This window comes from Anolis sagrei, chromosome 4, assembly GCF_037176765.1.
Source record: "Anolis sagrei isolate rAnoSag1 chromosome 4, rAnoSag1.mat, whole genome shotgun sequence".
Taxonomy (NCBI): Eukaryota; Metazoa; Chordata; class Lepidosauria; order Squamata; family Dactyloidae; genus Anolis; species Anolis sagrei.
The window spans coordinates 104,245,085-104,262,985 of record NC_090024.1 but is presented as its reverse complement, the minus strand read 5'-3'; the positions used below and the strand labels follow the sequence as shown (position 1 = coordinate 104,262,985).

Below are 17,901 nucleotides of genomic sequence, written 5' to 3'. Positions count from 1 at the left end.
AAGGATTAGGTGTGATGGAGGTAGGAAAATCTGTTTAATTTCAAAGTACAGTGTGGTGATGCTTAAGGGAAAACCTACATTCTGAAACATTTTAATTATTCCGTGGGATGAACTCCCTTGTTAGAAAGCTTTAAAAAGTTTTGCAAAAAGGTGTTTGAACTTGCTTTCTGAATAATTGTCCAGCACCTCTTTATAAATAATAACAGTAATAAAACTTTATTTATATACTGCTCTATTACCCCTAGGGGACTCAGGGCAGTTTCCATGTAACAAAACACAAAAACATAGAGAGTAAGCAAAACATAAGCATAAAATTATCAAAACAACACATACCGTTTAGGGCAGGGATCCTCAAACTTCTTAAACAAAGGGCCAGATCACAGTCCCTCAAACTGTTGGAGGGCCGGATTATAATTTGAAAAAGCATGAATTAATTCCTATGCACACTGCACATATATCTGTAGTGCAAAAAACACTTAAAAACAATACAATAAAATGAAGAACAATTTTAACAAATATAAACTTATTAGCATTTCAATGGGAAATGTGGGCACTGATGAGATAGGATTGTTGTTGTTGTGTGCCTTCACATCATTTCAGACTTGTGCTGACCCTGAGTGAGGGCTGGGTAAATGACCTTGGAGGGCCGTATCCGGTCCCCGGGCCTTAGTTTGAGGACCCCTGGTTTAGGGCTTTATAAGTCATAACCTGCACCTTGAATTTGGCTCAGCAACTTATTGGCAGCCAAGGAAGCTGTTTTAATAGGGATATTGAATGCTTCCTATAGTTTGGTTCAGTTAGGAGCCTGGCTGGTGCCCATTGTACCAGTTAAAATTTACGGGCCGTCTTCAAGGGCAGCCCCATGTAGAGCTCATTGCAGTAGTCCAGTCTGGATGTAACCAAGGTGTGGACCCTCCCCTCCCCGGCCAAGTCAGACTTCATGAGGTATGATCGCAGCTGGCGCACAAGTTTAAACTGTGCAAAGGCCCTCCCAGCCACTGCCGATGCCTGGTCATCAAGCGACAGCGTTGAATCCAGGAGGACCCCCAAGCTATGGACCTGTGTCCTCAGGGTGGATGTAACCCTGTTGAGCACAGATTGCCACCCAATACTCTGATCTTTCTGTGCAGACTGTTAATAAGGCTTCATTTTTCATCCTCCAAGCCCGTGTGTTAATTGGCTACAATGCACTGGGTACAAATCCATTGTCCTTTGGGGAACTACAATGACCATAAAGGCCAAACAGTCAGCAATCTCAACATACATTGTTTTGGAAATGTATACTGTTATCAGAAAAGAAATGAATGTGCGTCAAGTATAGTCTCCTCATCAAAATATAAGGTGATCATGGGCCAAAATATAGTCCAAAATATAGGCATCAGGCTGAGCAACACGTCACTTAAGCACAAAGCTGAAAATATGGGAGAATATGGGAGAATTCAAAAGAGTTTGAAAGGTCACATACATTTCATTATTTGCAATTTTTGCACAGATAACACTGCTATAATTGTGAGGAATTCAGGAATTTACAAGTATAGCAGTGTTATCTGTGAAAAATTGCAAATAATGAAATGTATGTAATCTTTCAAACTCCTCTTAATTTTCCCATATTTTCAGCTTCATGCTTTAGTGACGTCTTGGCCAATCTGATGTTTGCCTTCAGATTTTTAACTAGATGTATTTTTGCAGGCATGCAGAAGTGCAACTTTAAAAATAAAAAGCATGGTTGTTCATACAAGACAGAGGTACTTCTGGTCAGTTGTAAGGCAGATCAGGATGTGGGATTACAGCCTGTGTTGGAAAGGGTCACACTCCCCCTGAAGACACAGGTCCGCAGTCTGGGGGTGATCCTGGACTCATCGCTGACCCTGGAACCCCAATACAACAAAATTCATATATGATTTCAGAATCCATGTTGAGTCTTTGGGGAGGGCGTCGATTTTTTGACAACAAGCACACAACCACCAAATTATACATTTCTAGAGTTACACTCTACCTGCCCCTGATCTAATAATAACAACTATACAAGAAATGTTTCATTCTTGTATTTCTAAATGGATCGTCCAAGGATTTTCTGCAGCAAAATATTTCATTCATCTTCAGGCGTGGTCGGGTGGTCAGGAGTGCCTTCGCACAGTTAAAACTTGTGCGCCAGCTGCGCCCATACCTTGAGACGCCTGACTTGTCCACGCCTTAGTCACATCCCATTTGGACTACTGCAATGCTCTCTATGTGGGGCTGCCTTTGAAGATAGTTCAGAAGCTTCAAATGGTCCAGAGATTGGCAGCCAGGGTTACTAACTGGAGCACCGTTCAGGGAGAGAACCACCTCCATGTTGTGGCAGCTCCACTGGCTGCTAGTCTGCTTCCGAGCTAAATACAAAGTGCTGGTTCTTACCTTTAAAGCCCTAAACGGCTTAGGTCCAGACTCTTTGATAAACCACATCTCCCTCTACAGACCAACTCGGACATTGCGGTCATCGGAGGAGGTCCTCCTCTCAGTTTGACTCCTGTCCCAAGCACAGCTGGTGGGAACGAGAGAAAGGGCCTTCTCCGTGGCTGCCCCCCACCTCTGCCCAGATAATGGAATACTAACAAAAAATGTTAGTCAGCTTTTCTGGATTTGCCCTGTTTAAGATTTTCCATAAGCAGATTTTCAAAACAGGAAATAATCTGAACACTCTCTGCTGCATTTCAAAACCATACATAGTATTTTGTTCAGATTTTCTGAAAGGATCACTCTGAATTCTTGTAAGAATTTTTTCATTAAAGCATATGTGCACACATGCATACAGGGGCGGCTCAACCCATTACGCAAAGTAAGCATTTGCAGTATAGTTGATTTTGCCTAGGGGTGCTCTTGAGGCGCTCTTGGGGGAAAATAGACCTTGACATATGCGAGTTGTAGTTACTGGGATGTATAGTTCACCTACAATCAAAGAGTATTCTGAACTCCACCAATGATGGAACTGAACCAAAAATAGCACACAGAACTCCTACAACAAACATAAAATATATATCAGTGATTGGTTGGGGGGGGGGGGGATATTGTTTGCTTACTGTTGAAAATTACCTAGGGCCGCCCCTGCATGCATACTAACACTCCTTACATCCACATGCAATACAACATTGATGCAATATTCATAATGAAATATTCACCACTAATGTTTTTTTCTTGATTCCAGAATTTTCTTTGTTTCATAAAATTAGCATATTATACTGCATGTTTATCTAACACACAGCAACTGGCTCTCTCTGTAGCTATGCACATCTGTGTCTATGAGAAAGGAAAGGTGTTGATGTTGTTCATGGGCCTATGCAATGGAGAAATGGCATGATGTGAGATATGCTTATCATTGCAATTTGTTGTATCCAAGAGCAGAAACACCTCTATCCTTAAACACCACATCAGTATAGTAAAACAGTTTATTGAAGGATATATGTAAGCAAAGCATTAAAAACAGTAAAAGCAGTATATTCCAAAACAGTATAATCCAAGGATAAGATATAGTCCTTGAACTTCATGGTAAAATGTTAAAAACACAAAATCCAAGGATGCAAAATCCAGAGAACAAGACAGAATGGAAATCAAATACATGAAATAGGAACCTGGCAAAATTTGAAACATGAAACTAGAAATCCACTTGGAGAAAGACCATCATGAAGTTCCAACATTGACGAGACTGAGTTAAAACCTTTCCCTTGTTTCAATATAAAGCTTTTCCTGTCCCAAGAACCGAAAGGAAAACATTCCGCTTCCCTTTACAATCAGATAAGGATTTATCTTTCTTTTCCAGCAGATGGATTGACTCAGTTCTTGTGGGTTTTTTCGGGCTATATGGCCATGTTCTAGAGGCATTTCTCCTGACGTTTCGCCTGCATCTATGGCAAGCATCCTCAGAGGTAGAGGTCTGTTGGAATTAGGACAATGGGTTTATATATCTGTGGAATGGCTGGGGTGGGGCAAGGAGCTCTTCCCTGCTGCAGTTAGGTGTGAATGTTTAGCTAATCACCTTCATTAGCATTTGAAGGCCTGCCTGAACCTGGGAAAATCTGTTGCTGGGAGGTGTTAATCTGTGCCTGGTTTCTTCCTCTCTGTTGTTTAGCTGTTATAATTTTAGAGTTCTTTAATACTGGTAGCCAGATTTTGTTCATTTTCATGGTCTCTTCCTTTCTGTTGAAATTGTCCACATGCTTGTGGATTTCAATGGCTTCTCTGTGTAGTCTGACATGGTGGTTGTTTGTGTGGTCCAGCATTTCTGTGTTCTCAAATAATATGCTGTGTCCAGACTGGTTCATCAGGTGCTCTGCTATGGCTGACTTCTCTGGTTGAAGTAGTCTGCAGTGCCTTTCATGTTCCTTAGATGGATTGACCTTTGCCGATCCGGAGAACTCTGTCTCAGTTTACAAAAGTCTTGTTTTCTGTCTTTACACTCATTAAATTCTGCACCTGACAAATCATCCTCAGAAGACAGTTTCTCAGAGAAAGACTGCTGTGGGCCTCTCCCAGGAATTTAACCTTATGAATCTGCAGGAGAAACACTCTGTTCATGAGACACCCGGGCTTGACTCAGGCCCAGAAAAACCCTCATCCCCATTGATATCAAACACAGGCTCAGAAAACCTTTCATCCTCATTTCCATCAGACACGATCACAGGCTGAACTACAACACAATTGTTCATCAAAGAAATTAGGAAAGTGTGTCTGGAGAACTAATTTCTTAATGGTTATTGGTATTAACATATAACATATAACAGACTGTCAGATGTATCTGTTCAGCCAACTAAGCATGTCCTTCCTTGCTTCTTCGATGAAAGGCCTATCTTGAGGATTAATGTCTTCTCTTTTGCGGTGTAGAAAGCCATGGGTTTGTCCTGGATAAATTTTCACTTCAAAATCAGTTTTGCATTGTTCTTTTAGCTTCCGCTCTACTTCAGCAACCTACAACAGAAAACATCTTCTTAGTATTGGTTCCGAATTAATGTCACCCACGATTGACAAGACTCATCTCTTATTCCTTAGAAAGTTATACAAAATCAATGCATAGACTTTATTTCTGATTCAAAGAATTAAATGTGTGTCCTTAATACTGTTCTGTAGGAAGAATCCAGTTTTTCTAACGTATTGGTATATTCCACAGCCCAAATCCAATTGATTATTCCAACAAGAGTAGAGTCCTTGAATCAATAGAAAAATGCTAAGTCAACAGTTAATACTCTTAATACCATTATGCTTAATTCTGTTTTAATGTTTGCATATTTGTATACTTTGTATTGTGTGGTAATATTTTTAATGTAAAAGTATTACCACATTTTTGACTATCATTTGGGAGACATAAAGCAGGTATAAATAAACATAAACATAAAGATAAGCATAATCAATAATAATAATAATAATAATAATAATAATAATAATAATAAGCCAAATTACTCTGGGACTTCCGAATTCAGACTGACAGAGTTTTGAAGCACAATACTCCTGACCTCACGATCGTGTTAAAAAACAGAGTGTGCATCGTCGATGTTGCAATCCCAGGAGACAGCAGGATTGAAGAGAAACATCTGGAAAAGCTGACACGATGTGAGGATTTAAAGATCGAACTGCAAAGACTCTGGCACAAACCAGTCAAGGTGGTCCCAGTGGTGATCGGCACACTGGGTGCAGTGCCTAAAGGCCTTGGCTTGCACTTAAACACAATCAGAGTACCATCTGCCAGCTGCAAAAGGCCACCCTACTGGGATCTGCACGCATTATTTGCCAACACATCACACAGTCCTAGACACTTGGGAAGTGTTTGACATGTGATCCAATACAACAGCCAGCAGAGTGATCTTGTTTGCTGTGGACTCATCTTTTTGTGTTTCTAATAATAATAACAACAATAACAACAATTTATATTTGTTGACAAACAATTTACCACTAAGGAGAAGACTCACTCAAACAAGTATTTAACTCTACTTAGGAAGATCATACTTTACAAAAGGTTATGATTACTCCAAATAATGTGAATGCCAATTAATCTCCAAAGGGTCACGCTTCCAAAAAGCTATGGAGATTCCTGGTTTTCCAAAAGGTTATGATCTCTAAAAGATCATGCCTTTCCAAAAAAAAAAAAAACCAAAACAGCCAAAACTATATAATTTTTGGACAGACATAAATATCTGAAGGGACCATTTGCTCTGTCCACTGTAGCATGGCTTCTCAAAATTTGTGTGATCCCAGGTAGATAGGAAGAAAAACTAGATAGAAAATCAAATATTTACTGATGATAAATCAGCATTTGCAAAGCTTGCTAAACAGGTTGAGTTTCCTTTTTGTGGAATACGACTGAAGCATTTCTGCAGAATCCACTGTAAACACTGTACAACAGAATTGTTGTACTAATTATCATGTAGTTGCTAATAGATTTGTGTATATGAGTGGCATTCAGATGTCTTGTACTGTTGCTTATTCTTTCATAACCCCAACACTGAGCTACTGGGACCCCATTTGGGGTCGGGACCCACAGTTTAAGAAGCAGTGCGCTAGGATACAAAATGCTTTGGAATGTAAGAAAGACGGATACACTGTGTCCATAGACTTCATTTCCCACAGGTAATTTTTGTAGTCTTATACATTGTTTCTGCATTACTATTTGTCAACCATACTTTTTGAAAGAACACCGTACCTGGTCTAGAGGAACATAGTCATCGTTCTCTGCGAAAATGAAAAAGGTGGGGTTCTTAAGATCATAATTGTCCTCTTGCAATGTGATGATTCCTGGAATATATTTGAGGGGAAAAAGCGGCATTAAAATTAAACACTAAACTTCTACTAAGTAAATAGTTGGTATCACAGCTTTTTGCAGTTCCAAAGATTCAGAAATAGGGTTGTTATGTAGGAACTATCCATTTTCTGTTTCTGGGGGGAAATGATAAGAAGATCGGAAGATTCAATCACAGGAAGATTTGGGGGCAGCAGAAGACTTAGCTATGGAGGTATAGATTGCGTGAGACATAAATATATATAAATATATCCCAATGCTAATCATAGAATCACAGAGTTGGAAGCAATTTCAACCCCCTGCCAAGAGCAGCAATATCGCATTCAAAGCACCCCTGACAGAAGGCCATTCAGCCTTTGCTTAAAAGCCTCCAAAGAAGGAGACTCCACCTAACTCCGGGCAGAGAGTTCCACTGCTGAACAGATCTCACAGTCAGTAAGTTCTTTCCGATCTTCAGGTGGAATCTCCTTTCCTGTAGTTTGAAGCCATTGTTCCACATCCTAGTCTCCAGGGCAGCAGAAAACAAGCTTGCTCCCTCCTCCCTATGACTTCCCTGCACATATTTATACTTGACCATCATGTCTCCTCTCAGCCTTCTCTTCTGCAGGCTTAACATGCCCAGCTCTTTAAGCCAGTCCTCGTAGGGCTTGTACTCCAGACCCTTGATCATTTTAGTCGCCCTCCTCTGGACACATTCCAGCTTGTCAATATCTCTCTTCAGTTGTGGTGCCCAAAGTTGGACACAGTATTCCAGGGGTGGTCTAACCAAGGCAGACTAGAGGGGTAGCACGACTTCTCTGAATCTAGACACTATACTCTTATTTATGCAGGCCCGAATCCCATTGGCTTTTTAAGCTGCTGCATGACATTGTTGGCTTATGTTTAACTTGTTGTCCACGAGGACTCCAAGATCTTTTTCACACATACTGCTGTCGAGCCAGGCGTCCCCCATTCTGTACTAATCCAAATTTAATACAATGATCACAACTCAGCTATAAGCCTTTTTTTCACATTATGAAGATGAATTTAGTGATGTGTGAATGATTTCTGCTTAAATTATAAGTAATAGGCTAGGATGCAGTCTCCAAAGATCACAGAAGTGTAATCAACCTTAATGGCTCAATTTTGTTGACAGACAAAACCATGCTCCAACCTTGAAGTATCAACTTAATTCCATCATCTTTCTGTGTAATACACGCAGAGTTATCAATGTGTACAGACTCCATTGTACATGACACTTACCACAAATTGATACACCAGCCTTAAATTCCAAATATCTCAACATCAAATGATGAACAACAGCTCCACCCCAGCAAAATCCAATGACACCTATCTTCTTTGCATGACATTGTTTCTTCAGATATTTCAAGACAACTTCTGTTTCCCTGAGTTACAAAAATGTAGGTAAATGAAGACATTAGTTAAGTGAAGGTAAAAGTAAAGTTAAAGGTTTCCACTGACATTAAGTCTAGTCGTGTCCAACTCTGGATGGTGGTGCTCATCTCCATTTCTAAGCTGAAGAGCTGGCATTGTCCGGAGACACTTTCCAAGATCACATGGCCAGCATGACTGCGTGGAATGCCTTTACCTTCCCGTAGAAGCGGTACCTATTGATCTACTCACATTTGCATGTTTTCGAACTGCTAAGTTTCGAACTTTTACCTGTTGGTATTTTTGGAATCTCGTGTTTTTAGCCAATCATCATATGTAGCCCAGTCATTCGATGGTTTCCAAGGTTCTTGTCCTTTAAAGAAATCTGGGATAATTGCTCTGTATAGGAAATAATACAAGCTTATTTATCAAATACTAATTTTGATATTATTGAATATTTGCCTATAATGCATAAACGTTCACATCCTACAATCCCCAGCAATGTTTCTTAAATGAAAATAATTTTAAAATAGCTTTTAGTACATATTGGAGAGAAAGGACCATTTGCGAAAGAATGGAGGAACCTGTTATCTAGTGAGAAGTCTGTATCAATGCAGAATTCTTTACAAAACTATGAGGGTTGAATGAAAAGTAATGCCTCTACCTTCATTACTTGGGTTTGGATGGGAATATTTTAATAAATCAAACGCAGAAATAATCCTTGGAATGTGCTCTTTAACTACCATTATTCACTTTTCGACATAATCACCAGACAATTGGATACATTTCTGCCAACAATGCACAAGTTTTCTGAAACCGTCACAGAAGAAGTCGACACTCTGTTTCCGCAACCAGTGTCTCACAGTTCTCTCATCCTGCGTACCCATCGTGCACACATCTTCCAATAGCCAAGCAAAGCAATAATGTGACCCACACGTTCTTGTGAAATGCCGATTATGCTTGAAATTTCTCTCTGAGTGATACGGCAATTGTCCTGAATGAATCTGTCAACCTTTTGATTGTGAAACTCAGTGATTGCTGTCACAGGACATCCAACTCTTTGTTTATCATGCAAGTCAAATGTTTCCACCTCAACATCTTTAAACTTACTCACCCAACGATGCACAGTACTCACATCAACACATTCACCATAAACAGCTTGCATTCTCTGTTGAATCTTCTTTGGGGTGACACTTTCTGCTGTCAAGAATTCAATGACTGCACGTTGCTTAAGTCACACTGAACGATCATCTGCACAGGGTTCCATACTTCGCACTTTAACAACACAATCATTCAATGCTAAGGCTTCCTGCCAAAATGGAACTGTAGAGGAGAATCTACTGAACAAGTCAGTACCTGCCGCATACCAATACTGCCATCTGTTGAGGAGTTACGAAGGTGGAGGCATTACTTTTCATTTCATTTGTGTACACAAAATGTATAACCATTTTGTGTAGACCAAACCACACTTGACTTCATGCAGAAACATTACAGAACATTTCATTCCCTTCTGTATAAAATAGTGTGAGATGTTCCAAGGAATCCTTTGGGAAAACAGATCAACCAAAATGGACCAAGTGGTGCACTGTCGGCCATGTATAGCTAGCTACACATCTTTGAAATTATACAACCGGATTCTGAAAACAGTAAATTCTACATGAATTGGAATGGTAAAACTCCTCCTCCTTGTCTTTTTTTTGCTTCTGCAGCTGAGATTAAAACTAATTATTGCCCAACTATTCCCTAAGGGTCACATATACAATTCTAATGTGTCTATTAAAAGCAAAAAATATATGTAATGTAACACAGATTCAGGTGAGGAAAAGGCTACTTCTCAGCCTCAAAGTTCCAGGTATTTTGCATAATTGATCCTATTACTTTGTGTATAAGTTTACAAACAGAGAAGAAATACATTAGATTGCTTTATATACTCAGGGTCAATATTTATAATAAAAAATTGATGGGTTACTGATTAGGTAAGATATGACTGAGAAAAATCATGAAACATTTCTTACATATATCCTTTAGATGCAAGCATGTCCGCTATATATCTGGTATTTGGTAGCTGCCACCCAAAAATGTCGTGTACCACTATGACAGCTTTGTCAGTATGGTGAGGAGGCTTGACCACGTAAGCACTGATGTGTCCGACAGAAACTTCATGTCCCCGCCCTTCATAGTCAAACCTGTCTCCAAGGTTGCATGGGCAAGGTCTTGCTTTATTGGCCATCTGTCATAATGAAAACAAGATTCACAAAGGTTAATGCAACTGAACTTTGTTGGATTATTCATATATTTATCATATCAGGAGCGAATCAAGGATGCAGTTGTAATGTATTTTAAAAAAACATTAAGTTTAGAAACTTGGCATTCTATTACATGTCCTTTGACCAGTAGCTGGCCAACTGGAGTGCCTCTGGTGTTGCTATAAGAAAGTCCTCCTTTGTGCATGTTGCAAGGCTCTGACTGCATTGTGTGGTTTGCTCTTCTCCACTCCTACATGTCGTGGATTCCACTTTATGGCCCCATTTCTTAAAGTTAGCTCTGCATCTCGTGATGCCAGAGCACAGTCTGTTCAGCACCTTCCAAGTTGCCCAGTCTTCTGTGTGCCCAGGAGGGAGTCTCTCATTTGGTATAAGCCATGGATTGTTTCTTGTTTTAGCCTGCCACTTTTGGACTCTTGCTTGCTGAGATATTCCTGTGAGTATCTCTGTAGATCTTAAAAAACTATTTCTTGAATGAAGGCATTGGCAAGCTAGCTGATACCTGAACAGGGGATGGGTCGGAGATGTCATTTGTTGGAAAACATTGCATTATGGAAATATAGTTTCATCTGTGCTCAGTTGATGCATATATGTGTGTGTGTTGCCTGGTGATCTGTAGCTTCAGAGATCTATTATTCAGCCTCAAAAGATCATTTCCACATATAATAAATTGATTATTTTAACTAGACCTGTCAGGAACTTGAAATAAGGAAATATCTGTGGTACCAAGAGAGGGATCCAGACTTTGGACCAAATTGCACATGTCTAACCATGCATAGAAAAAGAACATTTAGCTTCTAGCACAGTTGTGCCAGAACAGTCACTCACTTTGATCTGTAATTAGTCTCAGCCATTATTCTAGGAATGCTTCATTCCATAACCAGGATTTCACTAGCCTCCTGAAGGACAACCTTTCCCACTTGTGACCTCGTTTTATATCAGATATTTCTTTCATAAATGCAGGCTTATCTATTAAAAGTGAAAGTATGTATGTTCCACAAATGCTCCTACATGGCTTGATGGCTCTGGACCAAAACGGCAGATTTTAACTAAAAAGCTTCCTTCCTTCTTTCCTTCCTTCTTTTCTTTCCCTTAGTTTTACTTTCTTTTTCCTTTTTCCACTTCCCCCCTCTCATTTGTTTCCTTTCTCTCCCCTTTTTTGTTCCCTTCTCTCACATCTCCCCCCCCCCAAAAAAAAACTGGTCTTTTTTTGGAAATCATTATTTCAGCCTTAGAGCAAAGTGCAAGTGCTCACACACAGCTCCCAAAATATAAATCTTTATTACATTGCTTAATTCTTATGGAGAGGGAGGTCCCAACTGTGGCCTTCGGGGCTGTGTTGTGCGGCTTATGCTGTGGCCATTTTGTTTACCAGCAGCGAATCCTATCTATCTATCCATCTATCCATCTATCCATCTATCCATCTATCCATCTATCCATCCATCCATCCATCCATCCATCCATCCATCTATCTATCTATCTATCTATCTATCTATCTATCTATCTAAACCAAAATCCCATCCTTTCTATCTACATCAGTGTTTCTCAACCTGGGCGTTGGGACCCCTGGGGGGTTGCGATGGGGGGTGTCAGAGAGGTCTCCAAAGATGATCAGTATTTTCTGTTGGTCATGGGGATTCGGTATGGGAAGTTTGGCTCAATTCTATTGTTGGTGGGATTCAGAATGTTCTTTGATTGTAGGTGAACTATAAATTCCAGCAACTACAATACCCAAATGTCAAGGTATATTTTCCCCAAACTCCACTAGTGTTCACATTTGGGCATATAGAGTTTTTGTGCCAAGTTTGGTCCAGATTTGTCATTGTTTGAGTCCACAGTGTTCTCTGGATGTAGGTGAAATACAACTCCAAAGCTCAAAGTCAATGCCCACTAAACTCTTCCAGTATTTTTTGTTGGCCATGGGAGTTCTGTGTGCCAAGTTTGGTTCAATTCCATTGTTGGTGGAGTTCAAGAATGCTCTTTGCAGACTTGGAGGAAGTTTTTGTACAGCACATTCTTATTTGGCGAATTATTGGTGTTTCTTCACAGTGCCTTCAAATCTTCATATCTTTCTGTGCATAGCTACAGCCTTTCTTTTTGACATTTGCGTTCTTCATAAAAATGGTTAAATGTTATACAGCAATGAAGCTGAACTCTGTTCACATTTAGCTTACAGATCATGTTATCATATTATCACAGGATGCTCTGAGTCCCCCTTCGGGGTGAGAAGGTCTGGGTATCAATACAGTAAATAATAATAATAATTAATAATAATAATAATAATAATAGAAACATGCACTGGCAGATTATGTGAAAGGCAGTCAAGAACCAACATTGAGGGAAGTCAATAGTAGTAAACTGCTTAAAGTGCAAAAGACAAAGAGTGAAGACTATAAAAACACAATGAAAAGAAGAAGAGAAAACTGGCAAAAGAAGGCTCTCCATGGACAGTTCCTGGGAAAAATTGACAGCCAAATTGCCAAAGAAAAAGCATGGATGTGGCTCACAAATTGAACTTTAAAAAAGGAGAAAGAGGGTCTGATTCTGGTAGCCCAAGAACAAGCCATTAGAACCAATGCCAACAGAGCCAGAATTGAAAAGTCGACAACAGATACCAAATGTATACTGCAAGGAAGCAGATGAAACAATAGATCATATACTCAACTGCTGCAAGAAGATTGCACAGACAGATTATAAGCAGAGGTATAACACCATTGCTCAGATGATTCATTGGAACTTGTGCCACAAACACCGTCTGCCTGCGACAAAGAACTGGTGGGATCACAAGCCTGAAAAAGTTACAGAAAATGGACACGTCAAACTATTCTGCGATTTCCAAATTCAGACAGACAGAGTTTTGGAGCACAATACTCCTGACCTCATGATCGTGTTAAAAAACAGAGTGTGGATCGTCGATGTTGCAACCCCAGGAGACAGCAGGATTGAAGAGAAACAACTGGAAAAGCTGACACAATATGAGGATTTAAAGATCGAACTGCAAAGACTCTGGCACAAGCCAGTCATGGTGGTCCCAGTGGTGATCAGCACACTGGGTGCAGTGCCTAAAGACCTTGACCTGCACTTAAACACAACTGGCACTGACAAGATTACCATCTGCCAACTTCAAAAGGCCACCTTACTGGGATCTGCATGCATTATTCACCAATCCATCACACAGTCCTAGACACTTGGGAAGTGTCCGACGTGTGATCCAATGCAACAGCCAGCAGAGTGACCTTATTTGCTGTGGACTTATCTTGTTGTGTTTAATAATGATGATGATGATGATGATGATGATGATGATGATAATAATAATAATAATAATAATAATAATAAATCACAAGGAGGCTTTCATGAAGAGAACTGTTGTTATGTTAGCCGAAATGGGAAAAGTTAATATTCTATCCAAAGTGTGACCACTACAGACCTCATCACACTGGCCAATGTGAGCATCCTAGGAAGCTTGCTGGCCAGTTGAGGGACAGATGGGCATGTAGCCCATCACACTACGTCCCTCAACTTCCAGCAGAGGCCCCTCCCCCAATCAGCATTGATTATTTTACTCTATTATTATTACATTTACATTATTTTGCTGTATTATTATATTTATTGCATGTATTATTTTTTGCATTTATTATTGCATTTATTATTTTATTCTATTATTGTTATTATTACATTTATTACTTTATTGTTATTACTATTATTATTAAATTCCCATTATTTACTCTATTATTATTTTTATTACATGTTATTACATTTATTATTTTATTCTTTCATTATAGGTAATTTATTCTATCATTATAGGTAATTTACAGAGTTGGGTAGTCTTATCTTAAATTACAGTTTTGTGTAAATACTTAAAAAACATTTAACTTACTGACAATTACCAGTAGCAGCTACATTTCTCACCCTCGGCTTATACTCGAATCAATACGTTTTTCCAGGTTTTTTGTGGTAAAATTAGGTCCCCCGGCTTATATTCGGGTTGGCTTATACTCGAGTATATACGGTATATGCAAGTTTATTGACATCAATTCAAATCTTATTACCTCTTTACAAGATTACAGCCCCTGCATATAAAATACTCGAAGGCAGGGTTCAGCCACACAACCCATATTGTGTGGCAGGTCTCTGCGTTCCACTGCAACAAGTATGACTTTTTAAAACATATGTCTTTTTCACTAAACTGGACACACCTATGTTTCATAGAATCAAAACATCATACAGTCAGAAGACACCCCGTGGACCATCCAGTCCAACCCCACCAAGAAGCAGGAAAATCACATTCAAAGCACCCTTGACAGATGGCCATCCAGCCTCTGCTTAAAAGCCTCCAAAGAAGGAGCCTCACCAGACTACAGGGCAGAGAGTTCCACTGCTGAACAACTCTCACAGTCAGGAAGTTCTTCCTAATGTTCAGGTGGAATCTCCTTTCCTGTAGTTTGAATCCATTTTTGTGCATCCTAGTCTCCAGGGCAGCAGAAAACAAGTCTCTATGACTTCCCCTCACATATTTATACATGGTCATCATGTCTCCTCTCAGCCTTCTCTTCTTCAGGCTAAACATGCCCACCTCATAGGGCTTGTTCTCCAGACCCTTGATCATTTTAGTCATACCCATCATATTCTTCCAGCCACATATATCACAGCTTGTGGCAGTGAGCCACGGGTTCTTCTCTGATCTAAAGCCTTTGATAATGTTCTGGAGATGAAAGTGTCAGACAGTTATTTGGCTGAAACACCACATGCATATTTTGTATATAGCCGATTCCCATCTGTCTCACTGCGGTGGATAGTCGAGCATATCATGCTAGATTTCTACATACCTGCAACAGAGAGTCTTCCAAGCCCTTAGAAGAGGAGAAAAGTTGTTAAGTTTTACAAGAAAGAAATGAATTGGCTTTCTACAAAAACTTCTTCTGGTTTCACAGAAGTGTATCCTGCACTAGTCCTGGAGACAGAGAACAGAGACTGTTAAGTACAAAAGAGGTTCAAACTTTGGCACTAAATTAAGAAATAGGAGGAGACTGAAACCCCTCCTCTGTACTCTTGCCTTTCGGTCAATGCTCAACAAATACTTAGCAAGTTTCTTTCTGTATTCTTGCTTTTTTAAACAGTCTTTTCATATTAGTTCTCAATTAAAAGGGGAGGCAAATATTTGAAGCAGTAAGCCCACATTGTTCTTTTACGATTATCTGTTTGATATATTATCATTATTCAGATCTTTCATAACACTACATTCTATGTTTAAATGCCTTTTTTGAAAAGTATATAACTATCCTTGATTTGCCTTCACGGTTCATTATCCATGTGTTGATACTGATATTCTCAACCTGGAGGTCAGGACCCCAAGGGGGGTCTTGAGGGGTTATCAGAGGGGTTGCCAAACATCATTAGGAAACACAGTATTTTCTGTTGATCATGGGAGGTTCTGTGTGGGAAGTTTGGCCCAATTCTATTATTGGCAGAGTTCAGAATGCCCTTTGATTGTAAGTGAACTATAAATCCCAGCAATGACAACTCCCAAATGTCAAGGTCTATGTTCCCTAAACTCCATCAGTGTTCACATTTGGGCATACTGAGTATTTGTGCCAAGTTTGGTCTAGATCTATCATTGTTTCAGTCCACAATGCTCTCTGGATGTAGGTGAACTACAACTCCAGAACTCAAGGTCAATGCCCAACAAATCCTTCCAGTACTTTTTGTGGTTCATGGGAGTTCTGTATGCCAAGTTTGGTTCAATTCCATTGCTGGTGGAGTTCAGAATGCTCTTTGATTGTAGGTGAACTATAAATCCTAGCAACTATTACTCCCAAATGACAAAATCAATCCCCTCCTCCAACCGCACCAGCATTCAAATTTGGGCATATCGGGTATTTGGTCCACTTTATACATCCTGCATATCAGATATTTACATTACATTTCTGAAGTAGCAATGAAAATAATTTTATGCTTTGGGGTCACGACAAGATGAAGAACTGTATTAAGGGGTTGCGGCATTAGGAAGGTTGAGAAACACTGCTCTAGAACATGGCCATATAGCCCGGAAAAACCTACAACAACCCATTCTTTTGGAGTCTATTTTCTCAATTGCCTTTCTGAAACTCCTGCTGTGCTGTCAGGATTTTGTTTTGCCTATCAAAAGGCTAGCAGAAAGAGACATATAAGAGAGCTAAAGCTTCATTTCTCCCCTCCCTCCTGTTTTCAATTCTGCGATGTAAGAATAACACTTCTATATATGTTGTTGTGAATTTTTCAAGATGTAAGTTGAAGTCTGGAGATTAAAAAAGATAAGTTTTTTTAAAAAAAGAAAATGGGGGAGGGACAGTGGGGGAAACAAGATTTGATGGCAAATCAAATGGATAAATCTTAAAGAAAGCAGAGACAAGGATTAGGTGTGATGGAGGTAGGAAAATCTGTTTAATTTCAAAACACAGTGTGGTGATGCTTAAGGGAAAACCTACAATCTGAAATATTTTAATTATTCTGTGGGATGAAGTCCCTTGTTAGAAAGCTTTAAAAAGTTTTGCAAAAAGGTGTTTGTGTATTGTCGAAGGCTTTCATGGCCGGAATCACTCAGTTCTTGTGGGTTTTTTCGGGCTATATGGCCATGTTCTAGAGGCATTTCTCCTGACGTTTCGCCTGCATCTATGGCAAGCATCCTCAGAGGTTCAAAGGTGTTTGTGCTTGCTTTCTGAATAATTGCCCAGCACCTCTTTATAAATAATAACAATAATGAAACTTTATTTATATACTGCTCTATCACCCCTAGGGGACTCGGGGCACTTTCCATGTAACAAAACACCAAAACATAGAGAGTAAGCAAAACATAAGCATAAAATTATCAAAACAACACATACCGTTTAGGGCAGGGATCCTCAAACTTCTTAAACAAAGGGCCAGATCACAGTCCCTCAAACTGTTGGAGGGCCGGATTATAATTTGAAAAAAGCATGAATTAATTCCTATGCACACTGCACATTTATCTGTAGTTCAAAAAACACTTAAAAACAATACAATAATTAAAATTAAGAACATTTTTAACAAATATAAACTTATTAATATTTCAATGGGAAATGTGGGCACTGATGAGATAGGATTGTTGTTGTTGTGTCCTTTCACATCATTTCAGACTTGTGCTGACCCTGAGCGAGGGTCGGTTAAATGACCTTAGAGGGCTGTATCCGGCCCCCGGGCCTTAGTTTGAGGACCCCTGGTTTAGGGCTTTATAGGTCATAACCTGCACCTTGAATTTGGCTCGGCAACTTATTGGCAGCCAAGGAAGCTGTTTTAATAGGGATATTGTATGCTTCCTACAGTTTGCTTCAGTTAGGAGCCTTGCTGGTGCCCATTGTACCAATTGAAATTTATGGGCCGCCTTCAAGGGCAGTCCCATGTAGAGTGCATTGCAGTAGTCCAGTCTCAATGTAACCAAGGCCAAGTCAGACTTCATGAGGTATGATTGCAGCTGGGGCGCAAGTTTAATCTGTGCAAAGGCCCTCC

General features: G+C 39.7%; 1 protein-coding gene across 1 annotated transcript; it reads right to left on the bottom strand.

Annotated features, from left to right (window-relative positions):
- Window positions 1-4,223: 4,223 nt before the first annotated feature.
- LOC132774489 (carboxymethylenebutenolidase homolog) lies at window positions 4,224-15,361 on the bottom strand. The gene is made up of 7 exons (XM_067467046.1): window positions 15,225-15,361; window positions 13,064-13,187; window positions 10,150-10,364; window positions 8,426-8,533; window positions 8,006-8,148; window positions 6,668-6,759; window positions 4,224-4,941 (listed from the first exon to the last, which is right to left on the bottom strand). The coding sequence occupies exons 2-7, from the start codon at window positions 13,127-13,129 to the stop codon at window positions 4,762-4,764; spliced, it is 804 nt and encodes a 267-aa protein (XP_067323147.1). The 5' UTR covers window positions 13,130-13,187; window positions 15,225-15,361; the 3' UTR covers window positions 4,224-4,761.
- Window positions 15,362-17,901: the final 2,540 nt, after the last annotated feature.